This window comes from Dothidotthia symphoricarpi, assembly GCF_010015815.1.
Source record: "Dothidotthia symphoricarpi CBS 119687 unplaced genomic scaffold P153scaffold_19, whole genome shotgun sequence".
In the NCBI taxonomy this organism is placed as follows: domain Eukaryota; kingdom Fungi; phylum Ascomycota; class Dothideomycetes; order Pleosporales; family Dothidotthiaceae; genus Dothidotthia; species Dothidotthia symphoricarpi.
The window spans coordinates 714,893-730,595 of record NW_022985026.1 but is presented as its reverse complement, the minus strand read 5'-3'; the positions used below and the strand labels follow the sequence as shown (position 1 = coordinate 730,595).

General features: G+C 50.3%; 6 protein-coding genes across 6 annotated transcripts; 3 read left to right on the top strand and 3 right to left on the bottom strand.

Annotated features, from left to right (window-relative positions):
- The first annotated feature begins 97 nt into the window (after window positions 1-97).
- On the top strand, window positions 98-1,595 carry P153DRAFT_369858 (uncharacterized protein). Its single transcript, XM_033668875.1, has 5 exons — window positions 98-210; window positions 354-489; window positions 544-602; window positions 659-1,251; window positions 1,304-1,595. Exons 1-5 carry the CDS (start codon window positions 199-201, stop codon window positions 1,431-1,433), a joined length of 930 nt encoding a protein of 309 aa, XP_033520245.1. The 5' UTR covers window positions 98-198; the 3' UTR covers window positions 1,434-1,595.
- A 248-nt stretch (window positions 1,596-1,843) lies between these two features.
- Window positions 1,844-3,830, top strand: P153DRAFT_369857 (DUF124-domain-containing protein). The gene is made up of 4 exons (XM_033668874.1): window positions 1,844-2,270; window positions 2,325-2,858; window positions 2,932-3,281; window positions 3,389-3,830. Exons 1-4 carry the CDS (start codon window positions 2,216-2,218, stop codon window positions 3,599-3,601), a joined length of 1,152 nt encoding a protein of 383 aa, XP_033520244.1. The 5' UTR covers window positions 1,844-2,215; the 3' UTR covers window positions 3,602-3,830.
- Window positions 3,831-4,107: 277 nt separating this feature from the next.
- P153DRAFT_324148 (uncharacterized protein) lies at window positions 4,108-6,963 on the bottom strand. Its single transcript, XM_033665235.1, has 5 exons — window positions 5,491-6,963; window positions 5,321-5,438; window positions 5,212-5,266; window positions 4,639-5,114; window positions 4,108-4,580 (listed from the first exon to the last, which is right to left on the bottom strand). The coding sequence occupies exons 1-5, from the start codon at window positions 6,731-6,733 to the stop codon at window positions 4,205-4,207; spliced, it is 2,268 nt and encodes a 755-aa protein (XP_033520243.1). The 5' UTR covers window positions 6,734-6,963; the 3' UTR covers window positions 4,108-4,204.
- A 956-nt stretch (window positions 6,964-7,919) lies between these two features.
- P153DRAFT_369854 (uncharacterized protein) lies at window positions 7,920-8,989 on the top strand. Its single transcript, XM_033668873.1, has one exon. The coding sequence runs from the start codon at window positions 8,109-8,111 to the stop codon at window positions 8,757-8,759; it is 651 nt and encodes a 216-aa protein (XP_033520242.1). The 5' UTR covers window positions 7,920-8,108; the 3' UTR covers window positions 8,760-8,989.
- Window positions 8,917-11,870, bottom strand: P153DRAFT_95112 (glycoside hydrolase family 3 protein). The gene is made up of 5 exons (XM_033673517.1): window positions 11,473-11,870; window positions 10,957-11,426; window positions 10,653-10,895; window positions 10,127-10,598; window positions 8,917-10,066 (listed from the first exon to the last, which is right to left on the bottom strand). The coding sequence occupies exons 1-5, from the start codon at window positions 11,597-11,599 to the stop codon at window positions 9,075-9,077; spliced, it is 2,304 nt and encodes a 767-aa protein (XP_033520241.1). The 5' UTR covers window positions 11,600-11,870; the 3' UTR covers window positions 8,917-9,074.
- A 392-nt stretch (window positions 11,871-12,262) lies between these two features.
- On the bottom strand, window positions 12,263-15,657 carry P153DRAFT_399986 (uncharacterized protein). Its single transcript, XM_033671775.1, has 2 exons — window positions 14,739-15,657; window positions 12,263-14,651 (listed from the first exon to the last, which is right to left on the bottom strand). Exons 1-2 carry the CDS (start codon window positions 15,300-15,302, stop codon window positions 12,735-12,737), a joined length of 2,481 nt encoding a protein of 826 aa, XP_033520240.1. The 5' UTR covers window positions 15,303-15,657; the 3' UTR covers window positions 12,263-12,734.
- Between the last annotated feature and the right edge of the window lie 46 nt (window positions 15,658-15,703).

Genomic DNA, 15,703 nt, shown 5'->3' with positions numbered 1-15,703 from the left:
GATTGATGTGAAGCCGAATGTGGCTGAGGTCTTGGCGTGGAGGCAATGTTCGACTCACAACGTTAGAAAAGATCAAGGTGACTGTCATTCCACGTCCACTCGCACTCCCATACACAATCCACGCCAAACTCTCAGACCGACCCACACACAAGCGTACACCTCTCTCTAGGAGCGGAAAACACATACACAACCGCAATCATGGCTGATTCCGTACGTCATTCCGAGCCCCACGTTCACGCTCGAAATGCACCCTCCTCTCCCCGCAGAGCCTCTGCACACCCCGTCCAGCGCCCACAGACGACCTTCATTGCTGTTCTTACGCAAAAACTCTCTCTAACAACACCGCAATACAGGAATCCGCCGAGCGCAAGCCCCGCAAGTCGGTCGCATTCTCCGAAGGCACCACAATTGTCGACAGCGATGGCCAGGTCACCGAGTCGAACGAGGTCAACGGTGGCAAGACGTCTGCCGAGAGCCATGCGCCTGCAGGTTAGGAACTCCTCACACGCGAGATGGAATTTGGGCTGACATGTGGGGTAACAGGCGAGACCGAGAAGGAGGTTGAGGAGGTCACGGAGATGTTTGCCGACCTAGCCAAGAAGGTGCGAATACCGTTTTGAAGACACAGCAACACGAACATCGGCTGACATGCTAGTAGAAGAAGAAGAAGTCGACCAAGAAGAAGGAGGGCGAGGAAGACGAGGCGGCCGAGGGCGACTTCGCCGCACTAAAGAAGAAGAAGAAGGCCAGCAAGAAGAAGGTCGAGGACGACTTCGAGGCCAAGCTCGCCGCTGCCGGAGGTGAAGCGCCCGAGGAAGAGGAGGTCGCCGCTGAGCCTGAAGTGCAGGAGGGTGACATGATGAAGGGCACAGGCATCTGGCAACACGACTCGACGACCCCCATCTCGTACAACCTACTCCTAAGCCGTTTCTTCACCCTCCTCCACTCTACCCACCCGGATCTTGCCAGCTCCAGCACAAAGAGCTACAAGATCCCGCCGCCACAGTGTCTCCGTGAAGGCAACAAGAAGACCATCTTCGCCAACATTGCCGAAATCTGCAAGCGCATGAAGCGTACTGACGAGCACGTCACACAGTTCTTGTTCGCGGAATTGGGAACCAGCGGCTCCGTTGCTGGTAACTCGTCCTTGGTTATCAAGGGTCGTTTCCAGCAGAAGCAGATCGAGAACGTGCTCAGGCGGTATATCATGGAATTTGTCACGTGCAAGACGTGCCGTTCCCCAGACACAGAGTACGCTTTCCCCTGATCGTGTCCATCCCTATCTATGCTGATATGTGTACAGTCTTTCCAAGGGTGAGAACCGTCTCAGTTTCGTGACGTGCAACAGCTGCGGGTCCAGGCGATCGGTACAGGCCATCAAGTCTGGTTTCTCGGCCCAGGTCGGCAAGAGAAGGAGGATGATCAAGAACTAATGGCTTTGGATTACGCACTTGATGAGGTTCAACGGGATGCATTGCTTGGATGGGCTGTCTGGGTGGCGCTATGGGTACATGGCGGTAGCCTAGAAAAGTTCTGGAGGTAACGAGGTCGCATGGATTTTATGATATGATTCGGGGCACGACAGGGCTGAAGGGCGAATGTACAGTCAACAGGAGAACAGAATGAACGGTTGATGACTCGAACTAATTGTGTGTGTAACTGTGTGTTCTTAACTTTGATGAGTTTGTGCTCAGGCTAATTTGCAGGCTTCGGCAAATCAAAGTTGATGTGTAGTCTGCTCCGGCCGCGTGGTGCGGGCGCTTACAAAGTACATTCCATGTGCATAAGTACATTCCGTGTGCATGTGCAAGCGCCTGGACCCTGGAATGCGTTCGTGAGCTGGGGGACAGTTCTTCTCCAGCCTTTGCTCCGTTCTCATTCCACCTGCGCATTGGCTAGTCTTGGACTGTCGTCGTCAGCAACAAGAATGCATTCGGTAGACAGGACAGGGCGTACCTTGCAGTACGAGCTTGGACATGTGGTACCCATGCGGGGCGGGCGGCGCTTCGACGCACCCCGCTAGCCAACGTCTGGCGGATTGAGGCTGAGCGCTTGACACGAAGGGGCGCCAGGCCATGCAGGTATATGTGCTGACCATGTCTTTGTTTCTCGCTTCCTCATTCTCCTGCGTCCTCGTTTTGCGCGTGCAGCTTCCGCCGTAGACACACGCGACGAATATCGACGTCCGAGTACGCAAATCAACATCTGCTGAAACATGTCTGGATATCAAAACCACACTCCCACTCCAAGTGGAGGAGGCTACTATCCCCGTGAGTACTTTTGTTGTGGAGAGAAATTCTGGAGCTTCGCCTGATTATATATAGCACCGCCATCTGGAGACGCTCAAGGACAGCAGCAGTACTTTGCGCCTCCGCCAGGCGGCCCACAGTCCTACCCACCACCGCCCGTATCTCCCCCCGCCCAGGCGCAAGCCCAACACTACCCTCCGCCTGGTGCGCCGCAGATGCAGTATGCGCCGCCTCCAGACCACTCGCAGCAGCAGCATTTCCCCCCGCCTGGGAGTGCACCGCAGCAACATCAGCCCACTCCTCAGCACCCGCCTGCCCTTCAGCAGCACCAGCCTATGAACCCGTATGGCGGCGCATCGAGTCCGAGCCCGCGTCCAGTTGTCGCACAGCAGCCCTCGAGCCAGCAACAACATACACTCCAGCAATCAGCACCACCGCAACAGCAGCAAGTACAAGCGCCACAACAACCGCAATTTACGGGCGCGGGGAGCACGTCGGCAGATGATGTGGGCACATTCAACGGAGGAAGCTACAGGGTCAGCCATCGGGATACAAACAGTATTCTCACAGTGCAGTTGGCGATCGGATGTCCGTTTACTGCCAAACCAGGTTCGTTGTCCCCCTAATTTCCCTAAGCCCGACATCAAACAGTGTGAGAAACAACAGACTGACGTTCCAACAGGCGCTATGATAGCCATGACCCCCACCATAACCCTCAAAGGCTCGCTGAAATTCTCCTTCAAAAAAGCCCTCGGCGGCGGCGACATGAACAAATCAACATACACCGGCCCCGGCGAGCTGCTACTCGCACCCCCCGCCATCGGCGACATCACCATCATCAAGCTCGGCGGGCAGGACCAATGGAGCGTAGGCAAGGACGCGTTCCTAGCGTGCACACAGGGAATCGTCACCGAGTACAAGAGCCAGGGCATCGGGAAAGGCATGCTAAGCGGAGAGGGCTTTTTCGTGTACAAAATCAGCGGCGTGGGCGTTCTGTGGATTACCAGTTTTGGCGCGATTATTAGGAAGGATGTAAGTCTTTCATGTCTCTCCTTCCCCCTGTTCATTCCTCGCTTCAGTGCTGGTCTAGGCCGTTTGGAGGTTTTAGCAATAGGGAATTTTTGCTAACGTGACAATAGCTCCAAAAAGACGAAAAATACATCATCGACAACGGCCATCTCGTTGCGTGGAACTGCAAGTATGTCCTCGAGCGCGTCGCGTCGGGTGGCCTCCTGTCGAATATGACGGCGGGTGAGGGGCTGGTGTGTAAGTTTACTGGGCCTGGGTCTGTGTTTATGCAGACGAGGAATGCGCAGGCGTTTTCGGCGTGGATAGCGGGGAATGCTGTGTAGTGGGTATTGGTTGGGTGTGAGATGTGTCGTTGCTGTTTGATGCAGGAATAAGCATTATTGTCTACAGGGTGGTGGAAGTGAAGTGTTAATGAAGCGTTCTTTGACTCATTTTGGATTTGTGTGAGACTGTATGATGGGGGAGCTGGTATTTACAAACTTCTTAATCGGAATCACAGTTCACTATCAAAGGGGTTCATTTAACCTCATTATTTCAATCCGAAGTCTAGAGCTTTGAAACACTGCTACGTAGAGTTTGTGCGTGATCCCTGTGATGCGGCTCATTCCTTGATTATCTTTACAAGGGGTGAGCTCAATGATTCCTATACAGAGCTCCTACTACAACGCTTACTAGTTCTATATGTGCATTGTGAAGGCATGTTTACTTGATATAAAATTTAAGAAGAGAGGCTGTAGTTATGGTCTACACTACTGCTTAGACCTATTGTTGAAGTGTATTTATATGCTCTCATACAGTGCAGATCTTGACGAGTCGATGAGTCATTTTTGCATGTTCAATACCTATATCGTTATTACTATAATTATGTACGTGTTTCCCTCTTTCTTTATGACGCCTTCAGTCCCAAAATATATACATGTTATCCTCTAAAAGCTAAGGCTTTCCTGAAGCAAGCTCATAATACGTTCCGTCAAATCCACTATATTCCTACCAACCTCCGCGACACCCTCGTCCGCGTCCGAGGACGAGCCGGGCACAAGCACCACATCCTTGACAAAAGTCTGTGACGCGCGCATACTGCGATAGACAGGCGAGACAGCAATCTCTCTGATATCGTTGAAGATAATTTGCAAAGGGATATACAACTTCCTCGCGATTTCATTATCGTAGCTGCACAGTGAAAGAACATTCAAATGCGACGACGCATACGATAGCTCTTGGCCGACTTCTTCCGCGAGGAACTCCACGAGCTTCTGCGAGGCGGAGAAGAGAAGAACCGTGCAGCCTGTAAAACAGGTATACCTAAAATCGCACACTTGCGTTAGAGCGCGTCGAACGGTTCCAGGTTGATTTCACGTACACTGAAACCCAACAACGAGAGCGGATCAGGTTGTCGGTTTGTAGTAAAGAGGCTACGCGAGCGGATTGTCGTGCCGCCATGACGCATTGCTTCTCGACACTTTTCAGCGTGTGTAACGTTTCCGGCTCGAGGGGGGAGATGCCTAGGCGTAGCCTCCCGAGATCGATTAGTCCGCTGCGGTAGGGCTCGATACATAGGCCTAGGAAGAGGATGTGTAGCTGCAATAGAGACCGCTTGGATTGCCAGTTCAATGACAAGGGATTTGCGAGGCTGAGTCGACTCAGTTGCATTGGCGGGGGGAGGGTACGGTGCCACCCGTTTAGAGACTCGAAGTGTAGTTGAGCCTGTGCGGCGCTTGGTTGGGTTGCTGTCTTCAGGTCAAGGGCTATGTATGCGGCTAGCTGACCGAGTTCGCCTACGCGCTCCTGGAAGACATCGAGGTCTTGTTCTGCGTGGGAAGTAGGAGGGTGGTATAACTGCACAGCGTAAGTGAACGGTTCAAGAAAAGGAATAGTGAGAGATTAGCTGCTCAGCGAAGCGCTGGGAGTAGAATGTCAACAGAGTGAGTCATACATTCAGATCTTGGTTGGTAACCCGTGATTCATGGCTGGTGTTGTAGGCAAACCAGCTGAATGTGCATTAGTGATGTAGAAACAGCCACGATCAGATGAAGAGCAACAACCTTTCCAGGAAGACGATGCTTCGGAATATATACCACCAATAGCGTATTTTCTCTTCGGGGGTTTCGGCTATAAACGAAGAAGACGTGAACGTCTGTCTTCCGATATCGAGCGCTGATACTTCTGGCTGTTAGCCGTTTGTGCCTAAAACTATAAAGTATCGACCGCTTACACATAAGACTTCTCGCACTTTCTACGCTATTGGTGAACCGACATATGGCCAGGCAAGCAAAAAGCCGCATGCGGCTGAGATTGCTGATTTCGGGAGGTGAGGAAAGCATGTACAGAAAGAAATGGAGAAACGTCTCCTGAGACAAGGATGTGTGTGGTTCTCCATCGCAGTAGCTCCCCACTGCTGACATTGCAAAGACCTCGGTTGCGTGTGCGGGTATCGAGCCGGGTTGTGAGCGGTAGACAGACTTGACAAGACTCAAGGCTTCGTCTCGTTTCCAAAGGTAGAGAAGCGATCCCGTGCCCTGCAGGAAGGATTCAACAGCTTTGGTTGTCGATTCCTCGGATGGATAGGCGTTGACTCGCATGTGGTGGAGGCTGATACCAAGCGCTTTTGCTACCTGGCGCACTTCCGCCATCCCGGAATTTACGGGTGGTATCGTGTCTTGAGATTCTCCCTCCCGACCCATGTATTTTGTATCAGAGCTGTCTTCGCGGGTAACTTCAGGTCTATCCTGAGCCTGCAAGGCATGTTTCGAACCAGAAGTGACGGCTTGGGAAGTGGACGCGGCCTTGGTGACCGACGATGTTGTTGGTTCTTGGTTGTTGAGTCGTTGTTTGAATTTCTCGAGATACGTTTGATACATCTGGTGATTTTCCGATTGTTTGTACTGCATGAATTCTTCTTTGTACTCTTGCAACTTCTTAGTAGCTGGTATTTCCCAAACACTCCCTCGTTCTTCATCGGAAAGTTCTCTCCATCGCTTCCCTGTTACCTTGGCAAGATCGGTGAAAGACGAAGGACCGAGAGCTGGATCCTGTCGAACATGCTCACCGAAGACCACATAAGCCGTCTTGGGTTTTTGAGGAGCATTCGGATCTGGTCGGGGGCGCCATCGATACGGCCTGGTCACACGCGCCACCTTGGACGAGGGCGATGTTTTGGAATAACCTTCAACTGAGGGCGGCCCTTCGGATGGCAGGGGAATATTCTTAGCCTCATGTTCCGCGGGAGGCGCGCTCGAATCGACGTATTTGCGTATTGCTCGCTGAAGCTTCCGACGATCACCCAGCTTGAAACCCAGCTCCACCATGTCAGTCTCTGTGATGTTTGTCACACTCTCCCAGTCCTCGAAGCCGTTTTCTCGTAAGCTCTCCCCATATTGACCGAGTCCGAGTCGAGCGAGTGTCGTACTAAGCTCTAGTACATCCACGGCAGGCTCCGCCGAAAATCCATAATCCATCTTCTCCTTGGCAACGATACTGATATTGAATCGGATTTTGTGGCCGAACGAATGTGACTGGAAATTTCGCTGGATTACGTTTGAATGATGATTGATGAATCAACACAGGGCTGACTCGCCGATGGAAACACGTGGTGGCGATTCTTCGCCACCACCAGTGCGTGAGTGCTAAAAGCATGTCTGGGTTGCGAACGACAAATGGCGAGAACTCGATCTTCGAAGAATCCAAGACAACAGCAGAACGTGCCAGAACGTCGTCGCAACAACTCCACGCGGTTGAGAAAAGGCCTCGCACGCCTGATATGGAGGGAAACTGAAAGAACAATAACAACGCGAAAGCAAAAATTGGTTGTACTTTACTACAAAATCAACATGTATATAAAGAAATCTTTTTGGACTTTCCAATTCTTCAAATTCCCATTTTCTTCTTGATTGCTTGATTACCATCAATCCTGACACAATCTTTTGGCGTTTAAGGGTTTTGCTAGCCCCTTGTTTACTTACATGGTGTCTAGCAAGTAGGTTTACACGCTACTGTATATGACCAATCGCTGCTTGTCGCTTCACTTTCCCACTAGCCAATGGCTTGCCGCAAAGTGGCGCGAGTATATTTGCGATGGGCACTGTGGCTAAGAGGTTCTGCGACTATTTCTTTCTTTTATTATTCTGGCCAACTGGTGACTCTCTTACAACCATGACTGTGGAGATTCTGGAGCTGATGTATACCACTAGGTTCAGTCGAAAACGGGATCTTCTTCAGCATCATGTTCCAATACTTCGTTTGATACAACTATATGTGTGACAAAACTTGATAATACATTTGTCTGCGTATCCATGCAGAGCGATGATGTGATCACACTACACTGCGGTGCATTTTGCGACAACGCGAGCACAAGGTAGGGCCAGACGCAATATGCGTATAATTCAATGCGGCTGTCTTAGAAGGGTCGACGTCGAACGACTGGCGTTTTCGGAAAACCATCTGACCTGTTCAATGTCGGATTTGTTTAAGAAGCGAAAGTAGAGGATCATAAAGATGATCAAGATCAGGAATACCCAAAATAACGCGATGTAAGGTACTGGGTTGGTGCATTCAAGAGGCTAGTCCTGAATCAGTATAGATCATAATTCTCAGATCTTGACATCATGTGCTCCACATCATCATTGCTTTGCATCGTATGAGACTGCAGAAATCGGGTGCGTGGACCTGCGTATTAGGATCATCAAATTCAATTAGTCTGTCAGTTAAAGTACATATTGCGCCAAACTTGATCAACATACCCTTCGCACAATCTCAACCTCCACCACACCGAACATCTTGACAAGTACAAACAACCATTTCCATTGAATCCCACAACGCCCTTCAAAACACAAAATGGCTTCCAAATTCCTACGCCTCGCCCGTCCTGCAACCCACATCTCTGCCCGCCCGTTCTCATCTTGCTCCCGCCTCTCCATCCTCGTAACCTCAGACCTCCTCTCGCAAATCACCGCTGCAGAGAAGAGAATTACCAAACAAGACGAGCCCGTCAAGAACGGCCCAACAGCCCGCGCCCAATCCCACGTCGGCAGTGAACTGACCCGTCAAGTCGTCCACGACATCACCGAGGGCGAGAAAAGCATCACGGGCCGTGATGGACCGATGCAAGGTGGCCCAACGAGCATCGTCCAGGCCATCCTGACAAGGGCTTCTCCCCAGGCTGGCTCGCGGGGCCAGAATACCACTTCGGCTTCGACTTCAAATTCGAGTTCGACGTCCGCGTCGGGTGCCAACGAGCAACACACCGGCAAGCTCGACTCCGAGACGATATCCAAGATCACCGATGCAGAGAAGAAGCTCACGGGCGAGGATGGCGCGGTGAGCGGCGGGCCGACGGCGAAGGCGCAGCAGCATGCTAATGAGCCAATTACGAGTGAGGCGTTGAGCGATATCACGGCGGGCGAGAAGTCGATCACGGGTGGGGAGAGGGTTAAAGGAGGACCAACGAGTGTGGCACAGAGTGAGTTGGGAAAGAGCCGGTCGTAGGAAGGATCGAGTGGATTCGTGTACGATAGGCTGGATTGTTGCGTGCTTGTGAAAAAAAAGTGTAGTTGTATTTGTATGCCGGGCTCAGAATGGCCACACATCGAACTCGGACAGTATTGATATGCTGGATTCAGTCAACCTTCCAGCAGGTGTTGGACTTGTCCCAATTCAACTATCTCCCAAATGTGATTGTGGAAACGGATAAGTGAGCAGTAGCAGCAGCGGACAGAGATGAATCAATTTCAATCGAATTTGATTCACCCCGCAACATCGATGCTCTATCTTCTAAACTCATAGTGAAGGAATTTTCATCACTCACTCCACGACGACTTTTCCCTCAGCCCTCACATCACGACTGCTCGCCCCAACCCAAACCGCAAATCGTCCCCTCTGGATCTCCCAACCCTGCGTCACGACGTTCCAGACGCTTATATCTCGCCTTGTCAATGCAAACTGCACCTCCTTGCTTTCGCCGGGCTGCAAAATGCCCACGCGTTCAAAGCCTCTCAGCTGCCGTTGTGGGGCATTCGGGACACCCAAGTACAATTGCGCCACTTCATGGCCTGCTACTTTCCCCGTATTTGTAATCGTAACATTCACCCGGTAGAGAGTATTCCACAACTGCGGATGTCCACCTTGCACAATCGGCACTGAGGCATCAGGGAATGGGTCGAGATTTGCGTCAGGTTCTTGCTCGATGGTTAAATTCGCATATGCGAATGTTGTGTACGACAGTCCGAAGCCAAACTCGTACCGTGGAGTAATATTTTGTGCATCAAAAGCGCGATAGTCGATGTATAGGCCCTCTGTGAAATCAGATTGCAGGAAGGCAGGGTGAGAAGGATCGACGGTTGAGTTAAGCAGGGTGCCGTAGTCGGACTCGTGACGAGCCACGGTATATGGTAGTCGACCAGAAGGGTTGACGTCGCCGTATAGCACATCGGCGATGGCGTGGCCGCTCTCTTGGCCCGGAACGCCGGCGAAAATTACGGCGGTTATGTTGGGGTGGTCGATCCATGCATCTACGGTACGAATACCGGCGTTGTGGATCACAACGATCGTGTTAGAGCAGTTCGTCGCCACGTTCTTGACTAGTTGGTCGCTGAATTCGTCCGTGAGAGAGACACGGTCGAAGCTCTCTGAAGCATACGCGTTGATGAATACGATGGATGCTTCTGCGTTAGCATAGACAATCGGGTTGACACCGAGAAAGTCCCAGCGCAGTGTACCTCGATCAGCAATGATGCGGTCTTGTAAGGCTTTGAAGGGGCTAATAACACATGAAGGGGTACTTGAACCAGACCCTCCTGCACTCCATATTAGCACTACTCAAAAGTGGGGATACGATGTTGTGTCATCTTGCTTACCCGCTGTGATTAAAGTACCGTTGAGTGTATTCCAGCCAAAGTTCTCTTCATAACCACCACCGAAGCGAGCAGGGTTGTTCCAGGGCTGTGCTTTCACTTCGGCATCGTATCCGTAGATATTGAGAAAACGAGGATGACGAAGCGGTAAAGTGTTATTGATATTCTTGACCAAGACAGTTCCCGCAGCGCCAATCTCCCTGATGAGAGAAGCGTGGTCTTCACGCACATCCACGATAGGGTGTTGTACGTTGTATGGAAAGACGCCGTTTGTGGGAAAGCCTTCATCCTGGTTGAGGAAGTAGAATGCCGCTAGTAGTCGTGTATTCATATCGTCAAGTCTCTCGGTAGCGACAGAGCCGTTGCTCACAGCCTCAGTCAAGTTATTTCCCCAGAACTTGGCGACTGGCATGACGACGTCGAGACCTGCATTTGCCGATGCAACGCCTGCATGTTGCGCGTCCCAGTCAGATACCTGGGTGTGTGAGTACAACCATCACAACATGAAGAATTGATGTATGCAACATACCACGAACCCCTCGAATCCGAGTTCAGTCTTCAAGATACCATTGAGAAGCTTGGAATTTTGGCAGCCGTACGAGTTGTTGGTTCGCTGATAAGAGCACATGAGCGACGCGGCACCCTCTCGGAGGGCGTCCATGAAAGGCCATGCATACAACTCATGGAGCGTACGATCATCCACGTTGGATGAGACAGATTCACCTTCCAAGCCTGGTGTCCGCCTATACTCCTGTTCTTGGAAGAGCCAATGCTAACCTCAATGTTAGCTTTCTCTTTTTGACAACATCTAAATTCTATACGAAGAGACCCACCTTCGGCGTAGCAATCACACCCTCCTCTTGTATCCCTTTCGTAAGTAGTCCTCCTCCTACACCGCCGAGATACGGATCCGATCCTAACCCCTCCCAATTCCTTCCACCTCTTGCAACTCTTCCAATTGGGCCCAAGAATGGGCCAAGCGCAACATTTATACCCTTTCCACGATATTCGCGTCCGAGGGCCTTTCCGTACCTTAACATAAGATCCTTGTCAAACGTTGCTCCCAGGTGGCTTCCAGCGGGAAATGCGGACACAAATTCCTGCCCACGCACACCTGCTGGTGCATCTGCAAAGCAAATTTCGGGGATGTGGAGACGCGGAACAGCTCCTGTTTGCCCAACACAACGCCCAGTAACACCATGGGTGAGATTGGACTTCTCTTCCGTGGTTAATTGAGATACAATTTCCCGTGCACGAGCGTATGCGGCCGCCCAGGAGGCAGATGTCGATCCATTGCCGCGCGCTAGATAACGTCAGCATATTGGACTTACGATGTTACAAGTACTCACGACTTGGGTATACAGGTGGACTCAGTCCGTATAAATGAACTTCCGATTCATTGGTGTATCCCTGCGAGAATGCGAGACTTGGGAAAAGAGCAACACACAAAGTGAGTAAACTGGAGGATTTCATCATGTACTTGTCTTCAACTTCACAATCTGCATTAAGAGTGTGAAACACGATAGAGCATGGTTCGGCCTTTTAGGTTGTCGCCTTTATAGGTTCCAAGTGCCAACCCCGGTTCAAATCAAATGGTTCGCTCTCTACACATGCGTGATATGACGCCCCAATAACGCCTTCCGATGTGGTTGTGCTTGTCAATTGCCGTTCTCCGCATCTTCTCTTGGCGACGAGGGGAAGTTGAGTAATGGCCTGCGTGTTGATCAACGTGATCAATGACGTTTATTGGTCTGTTGCCGAAACTTGGGTAAGGATGCCGTTACCGAACAAGGACTCACAATGCAAGGTTTAGCCGGAGTTCCTCCAAACCCCGGCAACTTTGCTGTGACCCTTGTTGCATGCATTCATTGCTCCACAAAGCTCGTTCTCCAAACACTTAGATTCTGGGATGGCGTGATTTCAGATCAGAATGATTGACTGACTAGACCTGTGTAAGCTCGTATAACGTGTTACCCTTCAACATTAGCTGACAGATGTACGTTGTTACAAAGCATAAGGTATCATGCAGCTGTTGTGCATCGATCGCTGCATATACTCACTGAAGTAATAAAGACGTATTCAGAAACCTCGTCTCGGAGATTCAGTGCACATAAGAGGGAGAATTGTTGGGCAGAAGGGACACAGTTTAGATACTTAGAGACTCGTCGAAAAGAGGTGGTTGTTTAACTTGGGAATAATACAAAAGTATTATCTCCACGTTTGACGTTCTTTGATCAAAACTCTGAAAACACTTCCTTTAGGCTGGGTGAGAAAATTTGCAATCAGAGCTCAGAACTAAGTTGTCAGTTCTACAGTGCTGCTATGTGATCAGTGGTTCTGCCACTAGACAACACATCCTCTGTGTGTCCATTGCGATGCGAATTGAAAATCAAACGCGAAATAGATATTCGATACAGAAACAGCAAGGCGGTATGACAAGTCGTTTGGTACTAACACCATGAGTTTGGACATATGTACTTAAGAGATGATACAAAATTACAAGAGATTGACTTTGGTGACACAACATCGAAGCTTCGATGTTCAGACGGCGCAGAGACAAGGAAATATGCGAGGTAGACATGCCTCACCAGTTACCAAACCCCTCTCAATCTCATCTGAACCCCGTTGTATCCAGTCCAAATTGGCCTGAGACGGGCCAAGTGTTGGAACTAAATTGCTCAACTGATCCCCAATCGAACTGATTTCCATAACCGCCATCCATGGTGAAATTCTGGAAAGCATGCCAATCCGTGGTACCCAGATCGTCGTCCGGTGCTCCAAAGTCGAACTCAAGGCCCATGCTCGCATCATATATCGTTCCTTCAAGGCCATCAGTAATTTCGGTATCTGTTGAGTCGTTCTCGCCCAACACACGTTCCGAGCTTGTGTCTTTTCTGTTACTGTGGCCTTCGAAGGGGGCATGTGATGGACTGAGGTCGATAGACTCGCCATGCTCTTCGCGATACACCTCAGCTATGATATGAGCTGCTTCCTTAACTGATGTTCTCGCTGCTTCGAGTCCAGCATGTTCATCATCGACACCGTTAATCACTGCATCGATGCGTGCGAGAGCGGAAGCCAGGAACACGACAGATTTTGCGTTTGCCTCACCATTGCGTAACCGAGCCACCGCCGTTTGATGTGCTGACTCGAGAACTTTGTGAAGCGTGTCGAATTGCGCAGCTATCAATGCACACCGGGAGTTCGGGCTCGAAACTAGAGGAGCGACTAAGGAGGCACTCTGTCGTTGGTCCTCAATCTGAGATTTGAACTCAATGTATATGGTCGACATGGCATACAAGAAGAACGACTCGAAGAACCCTACACACCGGTGGGTCATGCGTGTCCAATCGTCTTCCTGGCCGTCCATTATCTCTATCGCTGGGGCATAGAGCGCCAACGAGGTATCGAGGCACATCTTCCTTGAATAGAGATAACGCGGATACTTCAATGCTTTCGCAAAGTATGGACGATGAAGGCAGAGAACAAATCGCCTGACAAGCGAGTCAGCCATTTTGATCTGGAAAGGTGTGATATTATGATGGGAGGCTAGAGCCGATTTGAATTTTGCGGTACTCTCACGGCAGTTCTTTGCAAGGTCGGCGCCGTGACGCAACACGTCCTCGTAAGACATATCGAATCGTAGATTGTTGACTAGCCGCATGATCTCCAAACGAATAGGCAACGTCTGCGCCAATGCAATCTGAATGCTGCTCTCAGTGAAGTCGGCTTGAGCCTTTGGGTGAAGTGGCGTATCAGTGTCCGCAACAATGTCTTCGTCATTTACGTTAGACGGAGGGCGTGTATCGTAGTCTTTCGTGGAAATCATCGGGGGCATTCCTACGTCAAGACTACTTTGTGCAGTAAACTCCAAGACAGTCGTCCATAATCTTCTTCGCATCTCGCTCTGGAGGGCACACGTTATGCCAAGATGCGATGGATCCCGATACAGACCCAGAAACATCGCCATTCTTAGCACAGATCCTGCAGGAATCCAACTATCTTTGCCATCGATGCCACACACCTGACGCGCAAGGAGAAGAAGAATTTGGACTTGTAGGCCTGTGGTGTTCCGCCGTAGCTTTGGACTAGGTCCACTGAGCCAACCTGCAGCAGCTTGAACCCATTTCGCACAAGAGCGGCGCAAGCTTATTCGATCGCAACCCGTGTAGAAAGGCACTCCAATTGCACATACTAGCAAAATCTTGAAGATGATAGAGGGCTCATCCGGTACGATGCCAGCCCAATAGTTCTCGTATTCCGTACGAAAAGTTGGAATGTGGAGTATCCGGAAGACCCCTTCAAACGTACGAAAATAACAGTCGACCAGCATGTCGCAAATTTCTTTCGATGGGATCGATTGCCTAACCTCTGGAGAAATCGGAATGTTCGAGATGCGAGCCTTCGTCACGATATAGTCCATAGTTTTGATCTTCTTTATAACGTCGTAATCTTCGCTTTTCTTGTTTACTTGTTCATTGCTAGCATCAGGATTATGGGAAGGATCTGATTGGTCTGGCTCGTCGGTCTTTTGATTGTCAGTTTGTCGTGATCGAGATATCTCAACATGAAAGGGACTTCAAATACCATCTTCTAGTAAGGATTGACTACTTACTTGTACAGTACGAGATTTGGCATGCCCACCATTTTTAAGTGCTGCGACCTCATTCTCAAGACTACTTATCTTATCTAACATTGTTCTCATCATCGATGAGGTTCCCGAGTCAGGGTGTGATCTCAAATTCAGCACTGGTCTGTTCGCAGGCAGGGGCTGGAGTTTGGGTCCACCATTTACACCGAAGATTCCAGGTGCTATGTAACGATTGATTGTAAGCTCGAACTGATTGGTTGGATCCGATACGTTAGGGTTAGACGGAGCCGAGTCTGTGTTGCTTTGATCATCATCGTGGTTATGACTGTAGCTCTCAACAGGAGCAGAAGGAGATGCCGCGGACCTTTCCCTAAATGCTGATCGAGTTCCGACGCGTTGACGTGAAACATAAGTGCAATTTTCTGATTGAGTCTTGACGCATCCATCGCAAGGTCTCTTACAGTCACACCGGACTTTGCGTACCCGACATTCCAGGCACGCACGAGCTGGTCGGCGACGTTGTTTCATCGGGCCATATCCATCTGTAACTGCATCTTTTACTACTACTTTAGGTAAATGTTCAACCATCTCTCAATATCATAGAACTTGCAGAGAGCTCGAAACGCGTTGGGATGCGACGTTCGAACAACCAGTGAGTGGCGCCAGATCCAGACGATCGAAAGGAATCCACGATTCGACGTGTGCTTTGGTCGAAATCTCGTTGTACGGCTGAGGAGGACCAAGAGTGTTCAGCAACGATAGGAATACGGCTGTAAGAAACAGCTGCATGTGAGAACGAGGGAAGATGATGTGTAAGTGGGGTGAGCGATCGCAACTAAGCTCTATCGTCGCTCGTTCACGAGCCGTCACCTTGTTCCAGACATACAACCTGGAGCCACTTGACAGCTAATAAATGAGAACTGGGAAGAAAGATACATTATGGAGTTGAGAGATATGTGGGGCGTCAGCTCCCAAACAGCAGCTAGCGT

Bases quoted from the DNA above. Each gene is read 5' to 3' on its own strand.
- P153DRAFT_369858 (XM_033668875.1), top strand. The intron at 603-658 runs GTGCGAATACCG...ACATGCTAGTAG, and splicing joins TTGCCGACCTAGCCAAGAAG to AAGAAGAAGAAGTCGACCAA. The intron at 1,252-1,303 runs GTACGCTTTCCC...ATATGTGTACAG, and splicing joins TGCCGTTCCCCAGACACAGA to TCTTTCCAAGGGTGAGAACC.
- P153DRAFT_369857 (XM_033668874.1), top strand. From the start codon at position 2,216: ATGTCTGGATATCAAAACCACACTCCCACTCCAAGTGGAGGAGGCTAC. The intron at 2,271-2,324 runs GTGAGTACTTTT...GATTATATATAG, and splicing joins TGGAGGAGGCTACTATCCCC to CACCGCCATCTGGAGACGCT. The intron at 3,282-3,388 runs GTAAGTCTTTCA...ACGTGACAATAG, and splicing joins GCGCGATTATTAGGAAGGAT to CTCCAAAAAGACGAAAAATA.
- P153DRAFT_324148 (XM_033665235.1), bottom strand. From the start codon at position 6,733: ATGGATTATGGATTTTCGGCGGAGCCTGCCGTGGATGTACTAGAGCTT. The intron at 5,115-5,211 runs GTATGACTCACT...TACGCTGTGCAG, and splicing joins TTACCAACCAAGATCTGAAT to TTATACCACCCTCCTACTTC. The intron at 4,581-4,638 runs GTACGTGAAATC...GTGCGATTTTAG, and splicing joins TCTCGTTGTTGGGTTTCAGT to GTATACCTGTTTTACAGGCT.
- P153DRAFT_369854 (XM_033668873.1), top strand. From the start codon at position 8,109: ATGGCTTCCAAATTCCTACGCCTCGCCCGTCCTGCAACCCACATCTCT.
- P153DRAFT_95112 (XM_033673517.1), bottom strand. From the start codon at position 11,599: ATGATGAAATCCTCCAGTTTACTCACTTTGTGTGTTGCTCTTTTCCCA. The intron at 10,896-10,956 runs GTGGGTCTCTTC...CATTGAGGTTAG, and splicing joins GTGTGATTGCTACGCCGAAG to CATTGGCTCTTCCAAGAACA. The intron at 10,067-10,126 runs GTAAGCAAGATG...TATGGAGTGCAG, and splicing joins CGGTACTTTAATCACAGCGG to GAGGGTCTGGTTCAAGTACC.
- P153DRAFT_399986 (XM_033671775.1), bottom strand. From the start codon at position 15,302: ATGGTTGAACATTTACCTAAAGTAGTAGTAAAAGATGCAGTTACAGAT. The intron at 14,652-14,738 runs GTAAGTAGTCAA...GACAATCAAAAG, and splicing joins CCAAATCTCGTACTGTACAA to ACCGACGAGCCAGACCAATC.